Source organism: Pongo pygmaeus, chromosome 2 (genome assembly GCF_028885625.2).
Source record: "Pongo pygmaeus isolate AG05252 chromosome 2, NHGRI_mPonPyg2-v2.0_pri, whole genome shotgun sequence".
NCBI classification, from domain to species: Eukaryota; Metazoa; Chordata; class Mammalia; order Primates; family Hominidae; genus Pongo; species Pongo pygmaeus.
This window is the reverse complement of record NC_085930.1, coordinates 147,155,342-147,175,787: the sequence shown is the minus strand read 5'-3', so window position 1 is coordinate 147,175,787 and position 20,446 is coordinate 147,155,342. Positions and strand designations below refer to the sequence as shown.

The 20,446-nt window shown below is 37.5% G+C and overlaps 1 protein-coding gene across 11 annotated transcripts in view; it reads left to right on the top strand.

Annotated features, from left to right (window-relative positions):
* CEP70 (centrosomal protein 70) overlaps positions 1–15,543 on the top strand; it is a 105,773-nt gene extending 90,230 nt beyond the window's left edge. For 9 of the 11 annotated variants that reach the window (XM_054479755.2, XM_063662220.1, XM_063662219.1 and 6 more), the window contains 7 exons: positions 1,314–1,419; positions 4,413–4,583; positions 8,994–9,140; positions 9,312–9,480; positions 9,655–9,769; positions 11,781–11,860; positions 14,812–15,543. In XM_054479755.2, the coding sequence (XP_054335730.1) occupies positions 1,314–1,419; positions 4,413–4,583; positions 8,994–9,140; positions 9,312–9,480; positions 9,655–9,769; positions 11,781–11,860; positions 14,812–14,873 (850 nt within the window). In that variant the 3' untranslated portion in view covers positions 14,874–15,543. The remainder of the gene's footprint in view (positions 1–1,313; positions 1,420–4,412; positions 4,584–8,993; positions 9,141–9,311; positions 9,481–9,654; positions 9,770–11,780; positions 11,861–14,811) is intronic. The other 2 variants (XM_054479757.2, XM_063662222.1) reach the window with 1 other exon arrangement.
* The last annotated feature ends 4,903 nt before the right edge of the window (positions 15,544–20,446 follow it).

The window sequence follows — 20,446 nt, the reverse complement described above, 5'->3', positions numbered from 1 at the left end:
ATCTGATAACCAAGATGGCTACTAAGTGACTAATTGGTACGTAGTGTATGTATACAGTTACAGCATGAATAAGCTGGACAAAGGGATAAATCACATCCTAGGTGGGATGGAGTGGGACAGCATGAGATTTCATCACACTACTCAGAGTAGTGAGCATTAAAAAAATAATAAAATAAAACTTATTTATTTCTGGAATTTTCCATTTAATATTTTTGGACCCTGGTTTACTTTGCGTAACTAAAGCCATGGAAAGTGAAACTATGAATCAGCGCGTACTACTGTACTGTTTTCAAAGGCATGAGGAGGAAGAAGAAAGATTATTACAGCCTGCCTTCTAGATATTTGGAGAAGGACAAGTGTTTGCTACTAGGTGGATACACTTATACATAGTTGTATTTCTGGGTGAAGAGACTCTCCTTTCCCCTAGCATTCTAGCAGCCACCTGGAATGATGGTCTCTTGGATCTCCATGCCCTCTTGACTGGTCCAGGCATTGCCATTGTCTGTTCCTTGCCGCTGGTAGAATACAAAGAGAGAGGGACCAAACGTCTAGCCGTTCCTGCTACAGTACCCAAACCAATGGCCCTTCCCATGCTTCCTGCTCCCTTTATCTATAGTCTGTAAGCTTGGAGCACCTTGGATGGAAGTCGCTTCCATCCTTTGTTGTATTTCTCTCTTGTGCTGTCTTTTGTGGGTGTTGTGGGGGTGGTTAGAACTTTCTTCTTCAATCTGATCTCTTCTGTCTTCAGAGATTCCTTCTAATTTGCGATTTATTGAGAGGGCCTTCTTGTTTTCCAGTGACAATATGATTTAAAAATGTTTAAACTCTGGCCGGGCATGGTGGCTCACGCCTGTAATCCCAACACTTTGGGAGGCTGAGGTGGGCGGATCACGAGGTCAGGAGATCGAGACCATCCTGGCTAACGCGGTGAAACCCCGTCTCTACTAAAAATACAAAAAATTAGCCAGGCATGGTGGCGGGCACCTGTAATCCCAGCTACTCGGGAGGCTGAGGCAGGAGAATGGCGTGAACCCTGGAGACAGAGCTTGCAGTGAGCTGAGATTGCGCCACTGCACTCCAGCCTGGGTGACAGAGCGAGATTCTGTCTCAAAAAAAAAAAAAAAAAATTAAACTCTGTATATGTATGTGTTTATACATATACATATACACAAATACATACATGTGTGCACACACATATAAGTAAAGTGATATAAGGCTGTTGGGAGGGTGGCTGGATCATTGACTTAGTTTATCATCTTGGTCCAGTGTCTAGGAAATAATTTTGTATTATCTTGATTTTTTCCCCCTTTTAGATTACAGGAGCTTATTAGTCATAAGAAGGCTGAGGACACAGAGAAGAAAGATGAGCCCAGCAAATATAATCAGCAACAGGCCCTAATTGACCAGAGATACTTTCAGGTATTTAATTGATTTTTCATGACAAAAAGACTGATGTTTGTCATGAATCTTGGTTATCAGTTGTGGTGTAATAAATTATCAGTTGGTAAGGAATACTTGCACCTCATATTTATGTGTACTTATTCTGTCTTGTCTTTCCGTTACACAACTATTTGACTAAAAACATTGTAGAATTCGTCTTACTACTTAAAGGAGACTCTGGCCTAGTTCAAAGGAGGTTAGTAAGGAGCTTTATGATTTTTAAAAGATTTCATAATCCTTTTCCCTACTTTCCCCATGTAAGCCATTTTCCCTCGTATTGTTTCTGTTGCCATTATTATTAAGTAAATCTATTTTCTTAGGGTCCTTGTATGGCTTTTGTTTTTGTTTAGAGACCTTAGTTCATCTGAAATTTAATTTTCTATATGGTGTGATATAGGGAATCTCACCTTCCTAGTTTTATAGATCATTTATTGAATAGCTGAGCAGTTAAACCTGGTAGTTTAGTGACTGAACTGGACTTTCACTCACATTTTATTGGGTACACATAAGATTTTTAAGTTTTAGATTATTCATTGTTTAAAAAATTAAGATATTTTATTTTTTCTAGGCTGCTATTTCTAACTTCTCCTAAAAAGTCAGAAGATCTGGCAACAAATTCCTGCATGGTTATTATCACAGCAGAATTAGGCCTTTCCTTTGTCAGATATGAGCATGTGTTCTATAGTTAGCAGTCCCTATTCATCCTTACGTCACTCATTTATACTCGTACCTGAATTCTCTGGACGTTTGTGTTTGCAGTCTCTAAGACGCTACTTTTTTCTCTACTTTATTGAAATAACATTTTATCATAGATCATATTCCTTTATATGCACAAATTTGTTTTTAGATTCTCTAGTCTGTTGCATTTCTCAACTATTTCCATATTTTAATTTCTATAGTTAAAAGTTTTAATAGCCTTTGAGGCAAGTATCCTATCATTTAAAAAAATTTTTTTATTGGCTACATTTTTAGCATATTTAATCTTCTGGATGAACAGTTTTTCAAATTAAAAAATAAATCCCATTGAGATGAACTAAAATTGAATTGACTTTATAGATTAATATTTGGAGAAATGACACCTTAACCTTTTTGAATCATCACATTCAGAAATATGTACTTTCATCAGGGTCATCTTTTATAGTCTTCAATAAAGTGTTGTGTATTTTTAAATTTAGCTTTTGCATATTTCTTGTTAGGAAATACCTTGTTATTTCCTAGGTATTTTATAACTTTTATTGCTATTGTAAATGGGAACCAAGCACCTTTCTGAAAACTGTTTTGTTTTAGATAACAAATACCAGTATATAACTGGATTTCTTGTACCAGTATATAACTGGATTTCATTTTGTTTCTGAGACTCAATTTGAAAGGCTTTGTCCTTTAAAAGGGGAATTCAAGCCGGGTATGGTGGCTCATGCCTGTAATCTTAACACTTTGGATGACCGAGGCAGGAGGATTGCTAGAGGCCAGGAGTTTGAGACCAGCCTGGGCAATATAGTGAGACCACATCTCTAGAAAAAAAAAAATTAATTAGCTGGGCATGGTGGCTTGTGCCTATAGTCCTAGCACTTGAGAGGTTGACATGGGAAGATCACTTGAGGCCAGGAATTCAACGCTGCAGTGAGCTCCGTTCACACCACTGCACTCCATCTTAGGCCACGGAGTGAGACTCTGTCAAATAAATATATAAAACAAATATACATACATCAATTTGAAGTGAAATATTGAAATATACTAATTTGGACTTAAAAAGCTTCTAAATAAACATCTGAAGTAATAAACATCTTAAGTCATATTACCAGGAGGCCTATTAGTTATATCTTGAAGTATCACCAGGGACAAAGATTCAAGAGTAAAATGCTATCTTTATATTGTGAAACTTTTTATTAAGTAGGCTGAACTTGATGGTGGTAATAGGAAATGGCTTTATTTTTCTCTCTTTAAACATGCTTTTTGAGGCCTCCCTTTTTTTCCTTGGATGATATGTAAGGTAGAACTCATCACTTATGGGGAGAGGGTTATAGTCAAATAGTATACTATCTTAATATATTAAGATATTTAAAATTCAATCCAGGCATCAATGATATTATTTTTGGAGACATGGTCTTGCTGTGTTGCCCAGGCTGGAGTGCATTATCATAGCTCACTGCAGCCTTGAATTCCTGGGCTCAAGTGATCCTCCTGCCTCAACCTCCCAAAGTGCTGGGATTACAGGCATGAGCCACCACACTCAGCCTGGGGATTACTGTTAATTTCCTTAAATAGTCTGATAATGGTCTTGTGAGTTTGTAGGAGAATATGCCTACTTTTAAAAGATGCATGCTTTATTATTTGAGGGTGAAGAGTTTCTTCAAATGGTTCACCTAAAAATATAGATAGTGAGCAAATATGGCAAAATACTAACAATTTTTGAACCTAGGTAGTGTTTGTAATAGTTAATTTTGTTTCAACTTTACTGCGGCATAGGATGCCCGATATTTGGTTAAACATTATTCTGGATGTGTCTGGGAAGGTGCTTCTGGATGAGATTGACATCCGAATCAGCAGACTTTAGTAAAGCAGACTGCCTTTCCTAATGGGGTGGGCCTTATCCAATCATTCAAAGGCCTGAGTAGAACAAAAGGCTGAATAAGAGGGAGCTCCTCCTCCCTGATTGCTTTCAAGATGGGGCACTGGTTTTTTTCTTGCCTTCAGACTCAAACTGAAACATTAGCACTTGCAGGGGTCTCAGTATGCCTGCGTTCGGACTGCAAATATCCATTACCTTTTCTGGGTCTTCGCTTACTCACTGCAGATCTTGGGACTTGTCAGTCTTCATAATTGCATGAGCCAATTCCTTATGATAATTCTCTTTGTATATTTAATGAAATATATGTATATAATATATATAGACATAAAGCACTCCTTTAAAATATATAACTTTGTAGGCGTAGGATAAATATTTTGACTATATACACTATGTTTTTTTAAAGGTGCTGTGTAGCATCAATTCAATTATCCACAATCCAAGAGCTCCAGTAATAATTTATAAACAGAGCAAAGGGGGAGCCCAAAATTTTAATAAAGATCTTGTTCAAGATTGTGGATTTGAGCATCTTGTTCCTGTAATAGAAATGTGGGCAGATCAACTGACATCCTTAAAGGTAAGGGGTTGACTATGATTATATGCTTTGAACATCTATTGGACTCTATGTGCTTTATTAATAGGACTTAATTTAGGGCTAAAAATTAAATAGGGTTTAATTTTTTTGTTTGTGTGTTAACCCTAAAGCTAAAAAAGCTTATTATCTAAAACTGAAATCTTCCTACTTACATATCTATTTTAGGTACTGTCTATTTGATGTTGTCATTACTGTAAGCTTTACCTCCTCTAAGGTTCTACCAAACAAGAAATTTTGGGGTTAGTTTCCTTATTGAAAATCTATAGTGGGTCCACTTTGTACTTCTAGGCCCTTCCCTGTTCTACCTTCATCTGCCTCCTTTTGGTGTCTCCATGCTGTGATTTTCCTGGCCCTTATCCCTCTTCGGATATAATGTCTTATCCTTCATTTTATTATAATTGGAGATATTTTCTCTCTCTTCACACTTTATTTTCTGTCTCTCAGAACTGAACTTGTCTCCATTTCTGCTTATTCTCTAGAACAGATAGTAAGCTAGCAACCAACCCTACCCTTCCTATCCTATGTATTCATGGAAGACTACATTTTATTTACTTTATCGAGTTATTGTGTATTTATGGCATAGCTTCAGGTTTTTTCAGTTTTTGTTAACTAGTGCTGAAAGGTAAATAGTTGAAATCAGGAGTATTTAACTTCTTTACCCTTTAAACTTTAGATTTCTTAGTAACTAATATAATACATAGCATATGCCTGTTAATGAAAATGTGATTCAATAACAGTGTTTGCAACGTAAGTCTTATTACATGAAGTACAAATGATGCAGAAGATATCTGTTAAGAATGTATAAGCTCCATGAAGACGGTGTTTTTATTTGTTCTGATATGTCCCCAAGATCTTCCTGATGAATGAGTGCTCAATTAATATTTGTTAAAAGGAATGAAGCAGAATATTATATTCCAAGATAACAAAATTGGGGGTGGTGATGTTAATTTTTTTTAAATTTCGACTTCCCTTTTTATATAGGGCTCAGACAGAGCTATACAATACATAAACATTTTGATTGAGTGACAGTGCTGGATTAATATACTTACTTTATAGACCAGAGTTCCTCCAGTCTGTATCTCAGAAGAGTGTAAAATAATTAGTAATAGTGTAAATCGTGGTATTTCCTCAATCATTGCCTGTCAGAGGGTTCTCCCAGTAGGAGGAAACAGTGCTGACTCCACCTTTCTCCTTCTCAGAAGGGATGGACTAGAAAAAGCCCTAGCCTTCCTAGAAGAAAAGACTAGAAGAGGAAGAAGACAAAGGGAAGAATCACACTAATGGATAGTTATTGATCGTTTATCATGCTAAGCCATTATGGGATGAACACAAGATTCAGACTAATTAGACAAAATATACTAAAAATTATGAAACAAAATGTAATCATTTATATCATTAAAAGAAATGAGTGACATAAAAATAGATTACCTGTTGAAGTTCTGAGTGAATGATGCAGATAACTTGTGCTCTAGAGTGTGGAGGAGAAAGAGAACACTCTGATTATAGCCCCCAAGAAGGGCTTTGCCGTGGTGGTGAGTTCTTGCTATTGTATAGTTTTCTGAGGAGGAGGAGGAGGCAAGGAATTCGCTTTATAATTAGAATATTCTGAGGACACCCAAGAGGAAATTATTAAGAATTAGTTACTTCTGCCATTGGAGTAACTCATGGATTTTGAGCAGTGCTTCAGATATTAATACTACAGTTTCAGGGTCCAAATTAAGAAACTACATGAGATTCTCTGAGGCCTCATAGCAGAGGTTATTTGACATGTAGCAACCTCTAAGTTTGGGACAACCATCTTCCCAGATTAGTTTTTTCCCTCAGGTTAAATTTGGCTTTAAAGAGTAAGATAGGTTTGAGGGATGAATGGATAAGCAAAATGTGGTATATACATATATTACAATATTTTTCAGCCATTAAAAAGAAAGAAATTCTGACCCATGCAACATGGGTGAACATTATGAGGACATTATGCTAAGTGAAATAAGTCAGTCACAAAAAGATTCCACTTATATAATTCCACTTGTATGAGATACTTAGTGAAAATCATAGAGACAAAGTAGAGTGGTGATGGCTAGAGGGAGGAGGGAAATGGGAAGTTATTGTTTAATGGGTATAAAGTTTCAGTGTTACAAGATGAAAAGAATTATGGAGATGGATGGTGATGTTGGTTGCACAACATTATGAACATATTAACACTGAACTTACATTTAAAAATGGTTAAGATGGTGAATTTTATGTATATTTTACTAGTTTTAAAAATTGGAAGAAAAGAAGGCTGAGAAAGACATGGAGCCAGCTGCCTCCAACCTTGTGTCTTTTTTCTCCTGCCTTTCCAAGAAAGGTGAACTACAGATGTTGTAGCTTTCCCCAACCCAGTACACTCTTGAATACTTTCGCTTTGCTATTCTCCAGTGCTTCAGAGGCCAGACATACACAGTAGGCTGGTCCATGGTGGTACTTCTACATCTCCACAACTGGGCAATGTGAAGAACCTAGGAGACCCTCTTATATTTTTCAGAGCTTACTTGATGGACTGTGCTACAACCATCCTGTCACTGCTTAGGAGACCAGAACATCTTTTCTTCTTAGCTTTGTAATACTCTTTTATTCTGAAGCAAAAGTGTATTAGATTGGGTATGCTTTTTACCATAGATTACTTTATAAATGTGCCTTGTTCCTGGAGCATTGGTTAATAAAGGTATCATTATGCTGTTACTTGCTTTTTTTTTTTTTCAAATTCTAGTGGCATTGATTGTAAAACATTCATTTGACATGGAATTTATTGCTATGAATTACTAAAATAGTAACTGCCTTCCTACTAATTGAAAGGTTAAAGATACCAATATGTGAAGTCTGAGCCTTAAGTGGAGAGTGTCAAGTGAAGTACTAAAATAAGTTAGAAAAAGGAGGAGCTTCTTGTACTTCTTTCTTTTCTCTAGAGCTGTGCTGTCTAGTATAGTAGCCTCTAGCTGCATGTGGTTATTGATACTTGAAAGGTGGCTAGTCCTAATTCAGATGTGTTATAAGTGTAAAATATGCATACACTGGATTTAGAAGACTTTGTATGGGAAAAATTAAAATATTGATTTTATATTGAAATGATAATATTTTGGATATATTGGGTTAAATAAAATATACTATTACAGTTAATATCACATGTTTCTTTTCACTTTCCATACTCTATGGCCCTAGACAACTTAAAATTACTGTGGCTCACATTACATTTCTTTTGGACAGCGTTGTTCTAAAGGACCAAGCGCTGTGCCATACACATATGGATTGAGTATCCCTTATCCACAGTGCTTGGGCCTAGAAGTATTTTGATTAAGAATTTTTTCAGATTTTGGAGTATTTGCAGAATATATGCCATTTGAGCATCGCTGATCCAAAAATCCGAAATTCAGAATGCTCCAATGAGCATTTCTTTTGAGTGTCATGTTGTTGCTCAGAGTTTCAGATTTTGGAGCATTTCAGATTTTTGGATTAGGGATTCTGAATATTTGTCGATTGATCAGTCTAGAGCTCTAAACTTTCAGTAGCCTTGCCCATTATGCACAGTTTAAAATCAATTAGGGCACCACAACTAGGCCAAGAAAACTAAGTGGAGTATTATAATGTAGAATAAATTTAGGGAACCTTTCACATTAAAAACTTGCCTGGAGATACATGTTATAACATGGATAAATCTCAAAAACATTATGCTAAGTGAGAGAAGTCATTCATAAAAGACTACTTATTGTATAATTCCATTTATGCAAAATGCCTAGAATAGGCAAATCCATAGAAACAGAAAATAGTTTAGAGATTAACCCTAGGAGCTGCAGGGAAGGGAAAATGGGGAAGGAAGGACTCTGAGTGGGTCTGAGATTTCTTTTTGGAGTAATGGATATGTTCTGAAATTGGATAGTGCTGATGTTTGTACATGTGTGAAAATATTAAAACTACTGAATTGTATACTTAATGAGGGTAAATTTTATGGTATATGAATTACATCTCAATAAAACTGTTATATAACATATTCAAAACCAAAATTCAAGGGCAAGTTTATTCTTTGTGTATCAACAATTCAAAATAATGAGATATTTTGGAACAATAATAAATAACATAAAATTACTTAGAGCACTCAGATTCAGAATAATCAATATATAATGTTTTCTGTAAAGCCTGTGTTTACCTGGAGAAACCTAATTTTAACTGACTTGTTCTAAATTGGTAATAGTATTTTTATTAAAAAATAATGATGGTTACATATATATTTTTAACCTGTGTAGTTATGTTTTATTAATTTTATAAAACATTATAAAACATAATTTTACTAATTATGTTCTATTATGTTACTATAGAAATTATTTAAATCAATAACACCATATAGTTTCTTTTGTTGTAAAGGATTTGTATAAGTCCTTGAAAACACTATCTGCAGAACTGGTACCTTGGCATAATTTGAAGAAGCAGGATGAAAATGAAGGTATCAAAGTTGAAGATTTGTTGTTTATAGTAGATACTATGTTGGAAGAAGTTGAAAATAAGGAAAAGGTAATACTTACATAAATGGTCACCTTCTAACGTTCTCTTATCTCAAAAACTGATAAATTGATGTGGATGTTAATATTTGTTCTACTAGAGTTCTATTTGTCTTTTAAAAGTTTTTATTTGGGATTATTTTAAGATAATGGACTCTTTCTTTTTTACCTCTTTTTTGGACAGGACAGCAATATGCCAAACTTTCAAACTTTGCAAGCTATTGTTTCTCACTTCCAAAAGTTATTTGATGTGCCTTCTTTAAATGGAGTCTATCCCCGAATGAATGAAGTTTATACTAGGCTTGGAGAAATGAACAATGCTGTGAGAAACCTCCAAGAACTCTTAGAATTAGGTGATGACCTAATTTGTCATTTTGGGCCCCCATTTAAAAATTTTTAATAAGTTAACAAAAAGTAGATTAAAAAATGTTTAAGTGAAAAATTGAGGATAACTGAAGCATGAAATGTTTGATGTATGTAATTTTGAAAATTCTCTGTTAAAATATCCTTTTATTTCTCTTTTGCAGATAGTTCATCCTCATTGTGCGTGCTAGTAAGCACTGTTGGAAAACTCTGTAGGCTGATTAATGAAGATGTGAATGAGCAGGTTATGCAGGTATTAGGACCTGAAGACCTCCAGAGGTATTTGTTTTAAAAGTTTACAAAGTATCATCCAGAATGGCCGGGTGTGGTGGCACACGCCTGTAGTCCCAGCTACTTGAGAGGCTGATGTGGGAGGATCACTTGAACTCAGGAGTTTAAATCCAGTCTGAGCAACGCAGTGAGACCCTGTCTCTAAACAATAAAAATTAAAATAAGTATCCAGAATTCCTGGAGGGGTGAAATTAAAGACTTTCAAAACTTATTTACCTTCCCTGTTTGGAATAGCATCTTTTCTGTGTATGTGTGACTGTAAGCACATGCCACCACGCCCAGCTAATTTGTGTGTGTGTGTGTATGTGTGTGTGTGTGTGTGTATAGAGAGATAGAGACAAGGTTGCACCATGTTGCCCAGACCAGTCTCAAATTCCTGGGCTCAAGTGATCCGCCTGCCTTGGCCTCCCAAAGTGCTGGGATTACAGGTGTGAGCTACCATGCCCAGCCTTGGAATAGCATCTTTTAAGTAACTTGAAAATGTAAGATAATCTCAAACCCTTAGGGATGGAGGAAATGCCAAATATTTTCAAGATAAAAATAGATTGTAAGGCCTATAAAGAAGGTCAGGTACTCTTCAGCATAAGCCTGTTTTCAGGAAATATTATATATGGAGAAATTCAAACCTTGTTAGCAACATCATGTAAGTTCTGATCGTATCAATAAGTTCTATTTTTAGGACACTACCATAGACCACTGAATAATCATTAATAGTATATTTATTTGATTAGAAGATAAACGTTGAGGATTTTTTAAAAGACTAGGCATCTATAACATAAAACCTGGTATTTTTAGAAAATATCAAGACATTGTAGCTATAGTTAAAGCAACTTTCGCCACACCTGACCCCCAATTTTATATTACAGCATATGTGAAGGGAAACACACAATATATACCACATAAACCATATGTTTTGCAAGTTTTCCTAGAAAAACCCTTACATAATCTGATACTTGGTGCTTTTAAAAGGAACATATATCTTGCTATTGGCCTATTTCTTCCTTCCCACAGTTTTACTGACTACTGATTTTTTTTCTTTTTTTTTTTTTTTTTTTTGAAACAGAGTCTCACTCTGTTGCCCAGGCTGGAGTGCAGTGGCTCAATCTCAGCTCACTGCAACCTCCGCCTCCCAAGTTCAAGCAATTTTCATGCCTCAGCCTCCTGAGTGGGTGGGGTTACAGGCATGCGCCACCACGCCCAGCTAATTTTTGTATTTTAGTAGACGTGGGGTTTCACCATGTCGGCCAGGCAGGTCTTGAACTCCTGACCTCAAGTGATCCTCCTGCCTTGGCCTCCAAAGTGCTGGGATTTACAGGCATGAGCCGCTGTGTCCAGCCTGATATTTTTTCTTAATGTTTAATAGGATACTGGGTGTAAAAGCCAATTATTTTTAGAAAATGCTGTAAAAGCATGGTCTAAGAAGCCTTGAGCTTAATGGAAAGTTTGCCATGTTAAGAATGTTATATATTGGCCGGGCGCGGTAGCTCACGCCTGTAATCCCAGCACTTTGGGAGGCTGAGGTGAGCAGATCACAAGGTCAGGAGATCGAGACCATCCTAGCTAACACGGTGAAACCCCGTCTCTACTAAAAATACAAAAAATTAGCCGGGCGTAGTGGCAGGCACCTGTAGTCCCAGCTACTTGGGAGGCTAAGGCAGGAGAATGGCGTGAACCCGGGAGGCGGAGCTTACAGTGAGCCGAGACAGCGCCACTGCACTCCAGCCTGGGCGACAGAGCAAGACTCTGTCTCAAAAAAAAAAAAAAAAAAAAAGAATGTTATATATGAATTTAATAAATTTTACATTGATATTGAAATGCTTTTTTAAGAAAAGTGATATTAGGTTAACAAAAAGCTCAGAAAGAAAGGACTGTAGTAAATGATCATTAAGTTTATATTTAAATTAGCAATATAGTTTCTATTTTGAAAATGTTCTGTTTGCAATCAGATGCAAGAACCCTAAATTAGAAATCAGGTTTAAATTGTGCATTTTTTAAACAGCATTATCTACAAATTGGAAGAACACGAGGAATTTTTCCCAGCATTTCAGGCATTTACTAATGATCTACTTGAAATCTTAGGTAAGATCTCTGGTGGTGATGGTTAAATTTTGAGTCTTAAAATGTCAGTGCATTTAAGAAAAGGTTGTTCCTTAGTCACTGGATTAGTATTTTTACCTAGTGGTTGGAAACCACTAACAGTTCTGGAAACACATTCCTTACAAGCAGTTAGAGTTTGTTGGAATTAGTCCATAGAACAGAAACATAGACCCTTAACAGCAATAGGAACTACCTTTGTTGGAGGACCTTATCATGAGAGATGGCATCATTCCGGCCATGCCTAGTTTAACCCTGGCTCTGTCATTGTCTAATGAGAAATATTCTTAGGATTTATGATTTTAGAAGGTCTTCCTTCCTCTTTTTTTTTCTTAAGATACCACCTATCTACAAAATTTTTTAAATATACAAATAATATTTCCTTTCTGGTGATATGAAGTAACATAAAGTCATAAATATCTGTGGAAAGGAAAAGATGAAATATTACACTTGTACTGAGGGTCAGATTGAGGGCTTCATTAGTAGTAGTGTTTCCTAAAAGGAAAAAATTTGCTTAGGAGTCATAAGGCAAAATAGAGACCTTATCTAGTTTAAATATAATTACATATGGCTATAAAATTATTTATCTTACTATTAAGAATGATTTTTAAAGTTTTAAAGTGATTTATTTGCTAGTGAATTCTTTTTTCTGTATAGCTCATTTGAAAGATTTTTTTTTTTTTAAAGAATGGTTCTTTGCTTTTAGAAGAGGAGATGAAGCTTGGTATGAAAATAAGGGAATGAGTCAATGAAAACTTGATAAGAAGAATAAGTGAAAGAAGTATCTAATTAGAATATATAGCCTAGTGAACATAAAGGAAGTTTTGTGACCAGTCTTATGTGCACTGGGGAAGCAAGGGAGACAATGAGTGAGCATGCTTTAGGCTTGTCCTCATATTTAAAAAGATCACAGCAAGTGAAAATGTAATTTGAAAGTTAAACTTGAGATGAGGTATGAAACTGTATAAGTGTGTTGTCCGATATCCTGAAGAGCCTGGTTTCATAGAATAATATGATTCTACTTGCTTTGGGATTGCTATTAACTTAAGCAGTGATGTTCTCATCATTCATAAATATTTGGCACATTAATAAACATATTTTAATAGGGTGTGCTGGTAACACTTGTTTCAGAATGCTTCTATAGAAACTTCCTTTCAGATATTATGACACTCAGCATGGTTCATAAAGATCATTTGCTTCAGAAAGCCAGGTTTCTCTGGAGATGAATTCTGTATTTTGGTCAAAGTTGAAATTCTGGGGTTAAACATTAACATTGGGAAAGTTAAATCTGGCAAACATGATGGTTTTTTTAATTAATAGGTGTCACTAAGCATGTAGGTGCAGGGTGGCATACTGAGTAACAGACATAGAGAGTACCTTTAGCGAGTAAAAAAACAATCCATTCTTTTTCTCATGTAAGTGGTGTGATTGACTGAGGAAATTCCCATATCAGCCAAGGTCCTTTGCTGTGAGGTTCATTTGTAAGGCAGGTTTCTCACTTAATGAGAAAACAGGTGTAATTTCAGAATGGGCAGGGGACAGAGTCAGGGAATACCTTGATCTTGTACCTTACCACAGTGTAAGGGAATTGTAAACAAATTCTCTGTTGTAGGTTTGCTTATATTGTTTCTGTTCCCATATCTTGATGCTTTGTTAGTGGGTTCAGACAAGTATTCTGACTGAAGTCGGGAGCTTAAAGAACTAAATGAATAGTAGGAGAGCATGGGCTATGTGTGTAGGCTAAATGAAGAGCAACCAAGATCCAGCTACACAATGGAGAGAGTTGGAATCCAAGAAAGCACGTTTTATGTAAAGGAACGCGTTTATTAACGATGGCTTAACAGAATAAGCTAGAAAAAAGTGTGGGTATCTAGAGAACCTGCCATTGTGGCCTACCTTAAGTAGGGCTGGGATCTAGATAATGAGAAAAGATTTTGCTCCCTTGGTGGCCAGGAGCTTCAGAGAGTGAATTCTAACTTAGGCTGGTTGGAATAAGATAGTCTTAGGAAGAAAAATCAAATTCAGAAAGAGCCTGTCAAAAAAGAGCCTGGATTGGTTTATCTGGTAAGCTGGACCAGGCTAAGCTCTATAATACATTGCACTTGAGGTTTGTACACTCGATGAGGCTCTCTTTTTGATTAGGCAGATAATTGTTTTTTTGAGACATAGTCTTGCTCTCTGTCACCCAGGCCAGAGTGCAGTGACGCAATCTCAGCTCACTGCAACCTCTGCCTCCAGGGTTCAAGCAATTCTCCTGCCTCAACCTCCCAAGTAGCTGGGATTACAGGTGCCCACTACCACACCCAGCTAATTTTTGTATTTTTAGTAGAGGTGGGTTTTCACTGTGTTGGCCAGGCTGGTCTTAAACTCCTGACCTCAAATGATCTTCCCGTCTCGGCCTCCCAAAGTGATGGGATTATAGGCATGAGCCACTGCATCAGCTGGCAGATACCTTTCATCTTAGAATGATCCATTACTAAGAAATCTTCCCAAGAAAATTAAAGAGGACAAGACTGTTCTATGAGAAGAAATTCCTAAGTCCTCACATGGAGACCCAGGGAGGAGACGCCACTACCTGGGATTTCATCATGTAGATGCACCCGTGTAGTGATACAGATCTAATGAGACACTAACATATCACACATGTGGGCAGTTGGATCTGTTAATAAGGGCATGCTGCTAATGAAGTTAATACTAGAATCAGAGGGTACTTGTGGGTATGTGGTAACTTATGTAAACAGAGCCCCTGTGAAGCATCTGTATCCGAATCAGTGATAATCTATCATCACTATCGGAGAAAAACTTCGTGTACACAAAAGCACCAGTATTATTGCCTTTATGTTTGGGGTTTGCCTTTGCATATAGGTTCTTGTTTCATGTGAGTTTACCACTAGAAAAAGTTACTCTTTTTTATTATTACTGTTTTTGTATTACAGAAATTGATGACTTGGATGCCATTGTACCTGCAGTAAAGAAATTAAAAGTACTTTCATACTGAAAACAAATCAAATCATTTTTACTGTGTAAATTGTATTCTTAACATTTTTGTATTTTGTAGGATTGATCTTATTTTGAGACAAGGGTTGTAAAATGTATTTGCTCTCAGAATTCATCCCCTTCTTAGTATTAGGTCATTCTTCATCTCTATAATTTTTATTAACTTTGAGATTCTTATACAGAAAATAGTTGCAAGGGTAAGGTAATTAACTTTAGATCCCTTCATTTCTTAAGCAATTATTGAGTGCTTAAAATTTAAGGTTGTTTTAGAGTGGAGTTTGTGAGTAAAAGAGGAGCCCAGGGAGACAGATGGCAAGTAGTAGGTTGCAATCTTTTAGATTCAGGTTGTAGTAATCTTTGAGCCACACCAAAGAATGCCAAGGGCTCTCTAAATTTAGCCAGTAGGAAGCTACTGCTCTCCTGGCAAGGATTAATTGGCACATTCTGTTAAGGTACCCCTCATGGCAGTTGCCCTTTCAAAGCAGGAGGAAGAAAAGGAAGAAAGAAAAACTGTTTCATCATTTCTGTTAGGGTAGGAAATGCATCATAGGGTAAAATGGATGAGTAGATAGAAGTCTCTCATTTAAAAAGTGTCTTTTGCAATCTTGATGTAACGCACTTTTTATAAGGACTTGAGATCTCAAATAAAATTTTTGTAAAGAATTTCCAAACATAAGTGTCCTCAGTGATATGCTTGTATATTACTGACAAATAATGAGTCATATTCTCTTCCTAGGCTGAACCTTCCTTGGGCAACTTGTACATCCTTGCTGCATTTTCTGCAAGAGTACTTTACTTGCTGCCTTCTGTTTGTTCTGTATTCTCAATATTTAGTCACGTTTTCTTAAGGGTCAGTGTTCTGCCTCATACCCATGAGTACAAGCCACTTTGGACTATTCTTCTCCACTTTTATAAGCAGCAGGTCTAGGAAGATTTCTCTGTCATTCTGGTTGGTGGGCATATAGACGATTATAACACATTTCCAGGAAGCAGCATGGTGGAATGGTGAGTAAATGTCAGCAAACAAGCATCCACATCCTTGGTGTTATGACCTTAGGGATCAGACATAAGATAATAGCCTCCTTCTAGATTTAAAATTCTTTGTCATGATAGCCTGCAGTTACATTTCTAAACACTAACTTACAATTTGTGGAAGAACTTGTGTCTTGAGGGTTGGATACAAAAAGTATTTGGATATTCAATAATGTAAATACTATGAATTGATTAAATTAGTCCAAGAAATTGATGGCAGGGCAAGATGGCAGAATAGAAGCCTACACTATTGATCCCCACTGCAGGAACACCAAATTTTAGCAACTATCTACACACAGAAAAGCACCATCACAAGAACCAAAAATCAGGTGAGCAATCACAGTATGGGTTTTAACTTCATATTGCTGAAAGAGGCATTGAAGAGGGTTAGAGAGATAGCTTTGAATCACTGATGCCACCCCTCCCTGACTCCCTGGCAGTGGCTGCACTGTGGGGTCTGAGTCTGTGCACTTGCGGGAGGGAGAGCACAGCAACTGGGGCACTTCACATTGAACTCAGTGCTGCCTTGCCATAGTGGAGAGTAAAGCCATGCTGGGCTAAGCCAGCGCAAATGCATGGAGGGAGCATTTGGACCAGACCTAGCCAGAGCAGAATTGTCCATTCCAGCTATCAGAACTTGAGTTTCTTGGCAAGCCTTGCCACCGTGGGCCAAAGTGCTCTGGGGTCCTAGGTAAACTTGAAAGGCAGTCTAGGACACAAAGATTGCAGTTAATTCCTAGGCAACTCCTAGGCTGGATGGGCTCAGAGCCAGGGGACTAGGGTGATACATGACCTAGGGAGACACCAGCCAGTGCAGCTAAGGGAGTTCTTGCACCACTCCTCCCCCAACCCCAGGCAGGCAGCAATGAAAGTGACTCCTTGCTTCTGCTTAAAGAAAGGAAAGCAAAGAGTAAAGAGGACTTTGCCTTGCATCTTGGATACCAGCTTAGCCACAGTAGGTTAGGGCACTGGGTAGAGTCACAAGGCCCCCATTCCAGCCCCTAGCTCATGAACATTTCTAGGCACACCTTGGGTCAATAGGGAAGCCACTGCCTTAAAGGGCAGGACCTTGTTCTGGCAGGATTCATCACCTACTGACTAAAGAGTCCTTGGGCTGTGAATTACTAGCAGCAATTCCCAGATGGTATGCTGTGGGCCTTGGGCTCTGAGACATGCTGACTTCAGGTGTGACCTAGCACATTCCCAACTGTGGTGGCTATGATGAAAAACTCCTCTTGTTTGAGAAAAGCAGAGGGAAAAGTAAAGGGGACTTTGTCTTGTCATCTTAGGTACCAGCTCAGCCACAATAGAGCTTTTGGGGTCCCTGAGGCTTTTGGGGTCCCTGAATCCAAGCCTAGGCTCTTGGACAGCATTTCTGGACCCTGCCCTGGTTGCCCACTGCCCTTCAGGGTGAGTCCCAGGCCTGGCAGCATTCACCACAAGCTGGCTGAGGAGCCCTTGGGCTTTAAGTGAACATTGGTGGTGGCCTAGCAGAACCCCCCGTGTGCCAGTGGTGGTGGTGGCCACAGAGAGAAGCCCCTCTGCCAGAGGAAAGGGGAAGGAAGAGCAGGAAGGACTTCATATTGTGATTTGAGTGCCAATTTGGCCACAGTAGAACAGAACATCAGGCAAAATTGTATGGTTTTTGACTCTAATCCCTGGCTCCCAGACAGCATCTCTGTACTTGCCCAGGGCCTGGGGAAACTTGACACCCTGAAGGGAAATACACAAACCTAGTTGGCTTTGCCACCTGCTGATTGTAGAACTCTAGGGCCTTGAGTGACTGTAGGTGGTGGTCAAGTAGTGGTTACAGCGGGCCTTGGGCAAGACCAGGTGCTATGCTGGCTTCAGGTCTGATCCAATGCAGTCCCAGTGGTGGTGGCCATCGTGGGACAGAGAGAGAGGTAGGTGGTGGTCAAGTAGTGGTTACAGTGGGCCTTGGGCAAGACCCAGTGCTGTGCTGGCTTCAGATCTAATCCAATGCAGTCCCAGTGGTGGTGGCCATGGTGGGGCGGGGTGGTGGGGGGTGCGTGGCTGGAAGAGATCAACCGTAGAGTTTTTATTTTATTTTTGCTTGTTTATGCAATCAGTGTTGTCATCAGTTTAAAATATTGAATTATAACTTGCAGTAAGCCTTTCAGTAACCTCAAATCTAAAAATAAATGGATTCAAAAAATGTAAAAAACAAGAAATTAAATCATACCACCAGAGAAAACCACCTTCACTAAAAGAAAGACAGGGAGGAAGGAAAGAGGGAAAAGAAGACTACAAAACAACCAGAAAACAACAAAATGGCAGGAGTAAGTCCCTACTTATCAATAATAACATTGAAGGTAAATGGACTAAACTCTACAATCAAAACACAAAGAGTGGCTGAGTGGATGAAGAAACAAGACCCAATGATCTATTGCTTGCAAGAAACACATTTAGCCTATAAAGATGCACATAGATGGAAAACAAAGGAATAGAAAAAGATATTCCATGCTATTAGAAGCTAATAAAGCAGGAGTGGCTATAATTATATTAGACAAAATAGATTTCAAGGCAAACACTAAGACAAAAATGTCATTATATAATGGTAAAGGGGTCAATCTAGCAACAGGATATGCTTGTAAATACTTATGCTAATACTGGAGCATGCAGATATGTAAACTAAATGTTATTAGAGCTAAAGAGAGAGAGATCCCAATACAATAACAGCTGGCATCTTCACCACATCACTTTCAGCATCAGACAGATCTTCCAGGCAGAAACTCAACAAAGAAACATCAGATTTAATCTGCACTGTGGGACAAATGAATCGAATAGATATTTACCAAACATTTCATCCAAAGGCTGAGGAATACTGAAAATTATTCTCCTCAGCACATGAATCATTATCAAGGATAGAGCATATGTTATGTCACAAAACAAGTCTTAAAACATTCAAAACATTGAAATAACAAGCATCTTCTCTGACCACAATGGATTAAAAGTAGAAATCAATAGGAATCTTGGAAACTATACAAACACATAGAAATTAAACAGTATGTCCCTGAATGACCAGTGGGTGAATGAAGAAACTAAGAAGGAAATTGAAAATTTTCTTGAAACACATCTCAAAACCTATGCGATACAGCAAAAACAGTAGTATGTATGACAGGAATTTATAGCTATACGTGCCTACATCAAAAAATAAGAAAAACTTCAAATAACCTAATGATGCATCTTCACTCTTTTCCCATTTGCCCTGAGAATACTTGCCAGGGGTCCTTACAGCTGCAGTGTTTACCTTAAGATAACTTTGCCATGAAATAGCTCATTTTTATTATTTTCACATTGCTGTAATATATTTACTTTGGAAACAAAATATATCATTATAACATTCTGTTTTTAGTAGTGGTATTTCCATTTACAAAATGCAATAATTATCAGCTGCTGAAATTGTCAAATCCTAGAAAATGTAGCATTCCTACAGGTGATGTTAAGATCATTCTCAAACAGGTGTTGGCTGAAGATTTGTTTGACGAATCTGATTTTTCTGAAATAGATGATTCTCATGATTCCAATGATTCTGACATTAGTTTTGTTTAGAAACAACTACAAGAACAGTTTTTATATTTTATTTTCACATTGAAAATCAGTCAGATTTGCCTCAGCCTCAAAGAGCATGTTTATGTAAAATGGAATGAGCACTGGCAGCGAACTGCACTTTTTTTTTTTTTCTAAACAGGAAAAGGTTAAAGAACTAGAAGAGCAAGAGCAAACTGAACCCAAAATTTGTAGAAAAATAATAAACACAGGAATATATGAATTAGAAATGAAGAAAACAATACAAAAAATCAATGAAACAAAAGTTGGTTTTTTGAAAACATAAAATTGACAAAACCTTTAGTCAGACTAACAAAGGAAGACTCAAAATCAGAGATGATGAAAGACATTACAACTGATACTGCAGAAATTTAAAGGATTATTAGTGGCTACTGTGAGCAACTATGTGCCAATAAATTGGAAAATCTAGAGGAAATGGATAAATTCCTAGACCCATACAACCTCCGAAGATTGACCCATGAACATGAAATCCAAAACCTGAACAAACCAGTACAAGTAATGAGATCTGAGCTGTAATAAGTCTCCCAGTAAAGCCTGAGAACCACTGGCTTCACCGCTGAATTCTACCAAACATTTAAAGAAGAACTAACACTAATTCTACTCAAATTATTCTGAAGAATGGAGGAGAAGGGAATACTTCCAACCTCATTCTGTGAGGCCAGTATTAACCTGATAGCAAAACCAAAGACACATCAAAAGAAAACTAGGCCAGGTGTGGTGGCTTCACACCTGTAATTCCAGCACTTTGGGAGGCTGAGGCAGGTGGATCACTTGAAGTCAGGAGTTTGAGACTAGTCTGGCCATCATGGGGAAACCCTGTCTGTACAAAAAATGCAAAAATTAGCCAGGCATGGTGGTGTGCACCTGTAGGCCCAGCTACTCGGGAGGCTTAGGTGGCAAAAAAACAAACAAAAAAAAACTACAGGTCAGTATCTCTGATGAATATTGATG